Source organism: Nannospalax galili, unplaced genomic scaffold (assembly GCF_000622305.1).
Source record: "Nannospalax galili isolate Female #2095 unplaced genomic scaffold, S.galili_v1.0 scaffold88, whole genome shotgun sequence".
In the NCBI taxonomy this organism is placed as follows: Eukaryota; Metazoa; Chordata; class Mammalia; order Rodentia; family Spalacidae; genus Nannospalax; species Nannospalax galili.
In genome coordinates this window covers 616,683-624,376 of record NW_008358908.1, presented here as the reverse complement: position 1 = coordinate 624,376, position 7,694 = coordinate 616,683, and the positions used below count along the sequence as shown (strand labels likewise).

At 35.9% G+C, this 7,694-nt stretch overlaps 1 protein-coding gene across 1 annotated transcript in view; it reads left to right on the top strand.

Annotated features, from left to right (window-relative positions):
- Positions 1-7,694, top strand: part of Cebpz (CCAAT enhancer binding protein zeta) — a 20,923-nt gene that overhangs the window by 9,537 nt on the left and 3,692 nt on the right. Inside the window, exons 5-10 of the mRNA XM_008822600.3 lie at positions 1,573-1,661; positions 3,706-3,759; positions 4,240-4,342; positions 4,447-4,515; positions 6,448-6,514; positions 7,085-7,143. Coding sequence (XP_008820822.1) covers positions 1,573-1,661; positions 3,706-3,759; positions 4,240-4,342; positions 4,447-4,515; positions 6,448-6,514; positions 7,085-7,143 — 441 coding nt within the window. The remainder of the gene's footprint in view (positions 1-1,572; positions 1,662-3,705; positions 3,760-4,239; positions 4,343-4,446; positions 4,516-6,447; positions 6,515-7,084; positions 7,144-7,694) is intronic.

Genomic DNA, 7,694 nt, shown 5'->3' with positions numbered 1-7,694 from the left:
CTTTTTGAGACAGGGTCTCCCTGTAGCCCCAGCTGTCTCCTGGAACTCACTATGTAGACCAGGCTGGCCTTGAACTCACAGAGATCCACCTGCCTCTGCCTCCCAAGTGCTGGGATTAAAGGTGTGCACCACCATGCCCGGCCAAGAAATGCAGTCTTTTATTTGAAACAGAAAACAATAGTAGCCTTTAAGGACTGAGAAATATGCTGCAGACCCATTTCTTAAGACTTGTTCTAGCACTCATAGTCAAATTAAGTCATCTTTAAATTTCAGTCTCTGATATATTAGAAAGAAATTTGATAGTAGCCAGGAAAGTCCTTTTTTTTTATTTTTATTTTATATGTATGAGTGTTTTGCCTGCTTGTGTTTAGATGTGCCACATGCATGCAGTGCCCACAGAGGCCAGAAAAGGGCATCAAATCCTGTTGAACTGGAGTTATGGGTGGTTGTTAGCAGCCATGTAGATCCTGGAAACCAAACCCAGGTCCTCTTCAAGTACAGGCAGTGCTCTTAACCACTGAGTCATCTCCCCAGCCCCCAAGAAAGTTCTTATGGAAATTTTTCAAATAATTCTGAATGCCTGTCATCCTTTATGAATTATAGGGTAAACAGGTCATAGTGTGTTCCAAAAATCTTGCTTAAAATTCATTTCTGGTACCAGTGAGATGGCTCAGCAGGTAAAGGCACTTTGCTGCCAAGCCTGATAAACCTGACTTCGATCCCTAGAATCCCACATTGTGGACCAGAAGCAGAGAACTGACTCCCACAAGTTGTTTTCTGATTTCCACATGCAGCAGGTAAAAATGTGGATGTGGGTGCGTGCTCATGTGTGCGCGTGTGCACGCACGCGCATACACACACACACACACACACACACACACACAATGTAATAGAAAGGAAATTAACAGTATTTTAATCTTTTTTTATGAGTGTTGATTCCTACATATATGTAAGTGCAGCTATGTCATGCAGTGCCCATGGAGGTCAGAAGAGGCATCACATCCCCAGGAACTGAAGTTACAGATGGTTGTTAGCCACCATATGGGTGCTGGGAATCAATCCTAGATCTTCTGCAAGAGCAGCTAGTGCTCTTAACCTCTGAGCCATCTCTCCAACTCCAATAGTATTTATTTTTAAAAGTCTTTTCTCTTTATTTCTAAGTTTCCCATAAACATACAAATCTCTTCTAAGAAAAAATTATTCCTGAGTATACTTAATGGCAAATATTTGGAGCACTCTACAGCTCTGAGATATTTTAGACCTATATAATATTTAGGTTATTTCCTTCTTAACATTTATGACCTGTTTCCATAGCATTTTTTGAGCTACTTGGAAAGTAATGAAGAAATTGTTCTGTAGTTGGAATCGATATGTTGCCAAGTTCATTCAAGAAAAAACAATAGTTTAGACATCAAGATAAATTCTTCAACGGACTTGGTATTTTCAATCTAGGATTGGATTATTGAACCACTAAGAGTTTTGAAGATTATATCTGTCTCTAAGAATATTATGATAAATTCAAGTGTCCTCTTCAGCTAGGAATAAAGCATCTAAAAAATACTTTGTTCTTAGGTGGCAAGCAGTTAAGTACGTACGATCCATTCAATAGAAATCCTTTGTTCTGTGGAGCTGAAAATACAAGTCTTTGGGAACTCAGAAAGGTAAAATAGTTTCATACTGTCTTTTAAATCATTTGTTTATATATTCTTGCCCTCATAGCTTTTAACACATTGAAGATTTTATTTTGCTTGCAAATGATACAGAATCTAATAAACATGAAACTTCCATACTTGTGGGAGAATATTCTGTAATGTGTTCATTTTATAGAAAAATTTAACTAATGTGCATGCAAATAGAGACACCTTACATGGCTTATAAGTAAGAACATGGATTATTGCATGTAACTGCTCTGCAAAATGGATGTACTTTGCTTTATGAATTAGATATCTGCAACGTTTTGTGATAATAGAAGTTTTTTTACTAAGTTATTTTATAAATGCAGAAGAGGAATTTTAATTTCTTTCTGTGACTTCTTTTATAAAAAGCCAGTGAGTGTCTTCCTGTGCAGTTATTCTCCATGAGTGACCACAGACCCTTCAGGGCCCTCACACCAGTCCATTGAGTATGTACAGTCACAGCCACTTTTATAGGAATACCAAGATGGTGTTTGTCTCTGTCACTGCCTTGGGAGTGGCACAGGTGATAGGAAAGAAATGAAGGGTAACATTGCTGATGCCCTGACACAAATCAACATGATGGCACAAAGCTGCATTGGTAGCTGTTGAATTCATCCTTAATATTCACTCCCATGTACTTGTAGAAGAGAAGGAAAAAATAAGTCTTTGTCACTTGAGCATAATCACGCAGGAAGGTAGTGATCTGAACATCTTGAGTTTAAAGTGTAGGCCCATTTTCTGAGTGTATAATAAGAATGTATAGTGCACTTCCACTGCACCCAAGAATGTGTATCTCAAGGACAAGTTATTCAACTGTGCCAAACTCACGTGGCTGCTTCATCATAGACTGACATACAGTTACTCAGACCTGGTTATTTGAGAGACATTTTCTAGAAAATTATAATCTATTCTGTTGCTTCAGGCAAGATTAGTTAATAGTATTTGTTGTCGGTGACAATGAATTCTTCTTTATCTTTTTCTGTATTCATGTGAACACTTGAGGAGAATCTAGCCTCAAGCAGACTGAAGGAGTTAAGCTGGGCATGGTGGCACACGCCTTTAATCCCAGCACTCAGGAGGCAGAGGCAGGCAGATCTCTGTGAGTTCAAGGCCAACCTGGCAAGTTCCAGGCCAGCTGGGGCTACTGGGAGACCCTGTCTCAAAAAGACCAAAAAGAAAAGACAAAAAAGAAAAAGGAGTTAATAAGTCTTTCACATAGTTGTGGATTTTCTTCTTTGATGTTATACTGAAATTGAAATTGCAGAGTAGAATCTGAAGCCAAACCAACTGGCTTTGGGCATTTGTTATTTACAGTTAATTGGTGCGCTCTGAATGCGTGTCTTAGCCACATATGAATTTGGAACACTGCAAACTGGTCATCTGAAAAACACTGAATGAGTTAATTTTACAAGATTATATTGTCAGTGTGTCCACAACAAATACTATTAATTAGTCTTTTGAAGCAACAGAACAGATTACATTTTCAAGAAAATGTTTCTCAGATAACCAGCCAGATATTAAAGAGATTTGGAGAATTATAAACTAATGCTGTTCTTCTAACTTTATAATTTTTGTTGAGAGAAATGTTTATCATAAACATTTACATTAATATGTGATGGATTTATTATTTTAAGTGAACTATATTTTAGTTTTCTCTGTTGTGATTTCTAATAAAGTAAATATAAATATATATAACCCACTTACCTGAAAGCTATTAAAATCCTTGATTTTTTTTTTTTTCTTAACTATGTAAACCAGGCTGGCCTTGAACTCACAGAGATCCACCTGCCTCTGCCTCTGCCTCTGCCTCTGCCCCTGCCTCTGCCTCCCAAGTGCTGGGACTACAGACATATGCCACCACACCCGGCTAAAATCCTTGATTTTTAAGTGCATACATAGTTTGAAAAACAAAATGTTTGAGTATTACTTTTTGATGTATTAGCTTAAGTTTTAGTTCTATAGATTTTCTCAAATAATTTTACTAAGAATTGACCCTAGAAATAATGACATTCACATTCTTCTTTTATAGTTATCTGAGCATTTTCATCCCTCTGTGGCCCTTTTTGCAAAGACTATCCTTGAGGTGAGTTTCAAGTACTCAAGATAAGAAGAAAAAAATAAGTAATTAGTTTGGGGTTGCCGATAATTGCTCATACAATGTTTTCCCTACCACATAGAGTCTCATGTTTTAGTGCCCATGTCAAGGAGCAATGACTTATTTACTATAGAGCAACAAACAGTTCTTCCCGTTTTGAGATGAGTGGAATTGGAGAACACTGGAAAGTAGCAGTTTCTTGTAGTCTGGCCCTTATGTGGTCTTGTTCTCCTTCCTTCCTGAGTTTGATCCTCTATCTATATATTAGCAGTGTATTATAAAGTATGTATTTGCATGTTTAGTTTTTTTAGTATAATGTACATTAGAGGAATATTTGAGGATTACTTGTTGCTTGTATGTGCCTTTGATGTGATGTCACAGAAGCTTACAGGTTTTTCTGTTTTCATATCTGAATTTTTTTTTTTTTAACTAAATTCCTAAATCTCCTACTTTCTTCCTGCTTTTCAGGGAAATTATATTCAGTATTCAGGGGACCCACTCCAGGATTTCACACTAATGAGATTCTTGGATCGATTTGTATACCGAAATCCAAAGCTACATAAAGGCAAAGGTATGCTTCCTAAGGAGCTGTTTGGTTTTCACTGCTAGTGTTTAATAAATAATATGAACAGATAACCAGGTCTTACATTAGACTGTCATGATTTTACATTTCAGAAAACACTGACAGTGTTGTGATGCAACCAAAGAGGAAACATTTTATAAATGATGTCCGTAATTTTGCTGGTAAGTATAAAATTTAGATAGTTGAAGCCAAAAGAAAAATATAATACAGCCTAAGTTATATTCTCTCCTCAAATTTGTCAGAATAAAATTTTCAAACGTATCCAAAGTAAATAAAATAGTACAGTGGAGCCCTGTAGCCATCACTGGCTCCAGCATTATTGGTGTTCTGCCATGCTCAGACTATAGCTCCATCAATAACCCCAATGTGTTTATAATCATTATCTTTTACAGTTGAGGCCATCTTAGACTCTTCTGATATTGGCTGAGAACAGAAAGTATGAAGCTGGTTTTTTCATGGGGCAGCCTTTTAAATGTAGTTCTTAGCCTCCTGTAGACATGTGTTTAGAGCCCACCTTCTAGATCTAATTCTGCTTCTCTGATCAAAGCAGACATGTCCATACATACCAGGTCCTACCTATATCTTGCTTAGAGATTAAAGTTAGACTTACTAATCATTTTATTTCCAGCTAACCTCACAGAAATCCAGAAATGTCAATAGAATTACTCAGTTAATCAGAATTAGAAGCCAACTCTTTCTACCAAGTCAGAAATTTTAATTATATAAGGAAAACTAATATTCTTGAGTTCCTTATTCATATTTTTTTAGTTTTCCTTAAGTAAAATTATGGAAGATTCTGTGTATCTTTCCTTCCTGTTTTTAGAATGGCAAGCACTCTTGTCACTTTCTTTTTAGACAGCCAGACTGTGTTTCTGGTTAAGCATATAATGGTACATGTCTGTGATCCTGCATGTGGGAAATGGAAGCAGTAGGATTAGGACTTAAAGTCATCCTCTGCTACCGTAATGAGTTTGAGGTAAACCTTGACTACATGAGACCCTTGTCTCCACATAAAGGCCAACCATAAAAAGGAGATGGGGAGAAACTTTAAAGTGATAATTATTAAAGGAACTCTTTGGTGGGCTAGACAGATGGCTCAGCAATTTAGGTTGCTTGCTGCTTTTGCAGAGAACCCAAGTTCAGTTCTCAGCACCCATGTTGGGCTGCTCACAACCACCTGTAACTCCAGCTCCAGGGAGATCCAACACCTCTGGCTTCTGTGGGCACATGGACTCACATGTGCATATACAGTTAACACACACAAAAAAATAATAATAATAATAAATCTTTAAAAAGAATGAATTCTGAATTTCTATTTCTCTTGAAACTTGGGTCCTGGCTACAGTAGGACAGTGACTATGATCTTTGACTCTGGCTGTGTACTGTACTGCCTGCTTTCTCGGTACACAGCCAATAGATTCAAATGCAAAGACTTGCCCACACACTTTTCCAGAATTGTCCTTTTCACTCCAGGATCTTTCATCCACCTTTCTCATATTTTTTTTTAATTTAATAACCACATGATTAGAAGAAGCATTTCATTACAGTTTTAACATATCCAGTAACACATTTCAGAGCAAGGATACATCTCTTTCACAAGTGGCTGTAAGGTTCACAGTTGAATTTTTTTATTTTTATTTTATGAATATGAGTGCTATGCCTTCATACGTTTTTAGGTTCACAGTTGAATTAATACAGTTATACAATATTGAACTCAGTATAAACCCTGTAAGACATAAAATTGAGTTTTTACCCTTTAAAGATCTCCATTTCATTTTAAATGTTGTTTCCTACATTTTTAATGCTACTAACACGTTTGCACGTGTCTTTAATCTCTATGTATCTGATTATTACTAGTCACAGTCGGTTACACTCAGATCCTTAGTACCTGAGTATGGATATAAAGTCATCAGGTAGATTTCACTGGTAATGTTTATCACCTCTACTGTTTAACATGAAGTAGATTTTTTTTTAATTTTTAATAACTACATGATTAGAAGATAAGACTTTAGAATTGTCACTGTGCAGATTTAGTCTTAAGGGCTTGAATAGTATAAACGGGATGACGGTACTAAAGTGGTATATTTTTGCAGTGAATAGTAAAGAGTTCCTTGCAAAAGAAGAAAGCCAGATACCAGTGGATGAAGTGTTTTTCCACAGGTAATATACTTAATATAGTTTCATTTGGAAAGCTGTTTAAATTTTTAGGTTCAATACAATGTTTTATCATCATTGGCCTATTTTGAAAAGATCAATCAACCTTTTACTATGTGTTTGTTGTACTGTTGTTTCTGTGGTGAGAGATCAAATGTAGGGCCTTACTCATGCTAGGCAAGCACTCTTATCACATAGACATTTAGCCCTTGCTATGCTGTATTAAAATGAATTTGGAGAACCAGAGTATAAGACATTCAAATTTTATAAGTTTATTAGACTTCACTAGAAGGGCATGGTGGACCTGTAATACCAGCACTTGGGAGACAAAGGCAGGAGAAGTTCAAGGCCAATAACTGTATAGTGAGCTCCAGGCCAGCTTAAGCTATGTGGTGAGAGTCTGTTTCAAAAAAAAAATTCCCATTTCAAAAGTTTATAGCAATTTTAACTCAAAACATCTTTTATATAGTAAATACAAATTTCACTCATTGGGGTCCACTTAAATATACATAACACACTTTTACAATTGCAGCTTAGTCATACATTATCAGATATATAATATGCATTTTACTTTAGGTATTATAAAAAAGTTGCTGTTGTTAAAGAGAAACAAAAATGGAATGCAGATGAAGAAAGTATAGAAGATGTTGATGATGAAGAATTTGAACAGATGATTGGTAATTTGTTTTTTAATATACAACATTCGTGATAAAAGTGAACCTAGTTTTTAGAAATCATTTATCTTCAAATTACAATGGAAGACCGAGAAACAGCATATAATAAACCATCCATATTTGTTCTAAAAAATACATTATTGTATTTTGTACAGTATGTGAGAAAGTTTTATTTGCTAGAGGATTTCATTCCTAAGACCAAGTCTCTGGTGAGATGGAAACTACATATTGCTCCTAATCTCCTGGTACTATTTTTAGCAAGTCTGCTGTTTTCTTTTTTGTCTTTATAATCCACAGAACCTGAGACATTTTAATTGAAATAGTCAAATGAAAGAAAATACATGGAAACTGGGAGGACTTATTTCAGTGTTACCCGTACACCTAGTAGAAAGAAACACAGTTCTTACAGAATAAAAAGAACTATAATCACTAAATGCCATTTAATATTGGTTTTCCACAAAAGAACTACAGAGCGAAGTTGAAATTCACTGGAACCCATTTTAGTTTAGAGG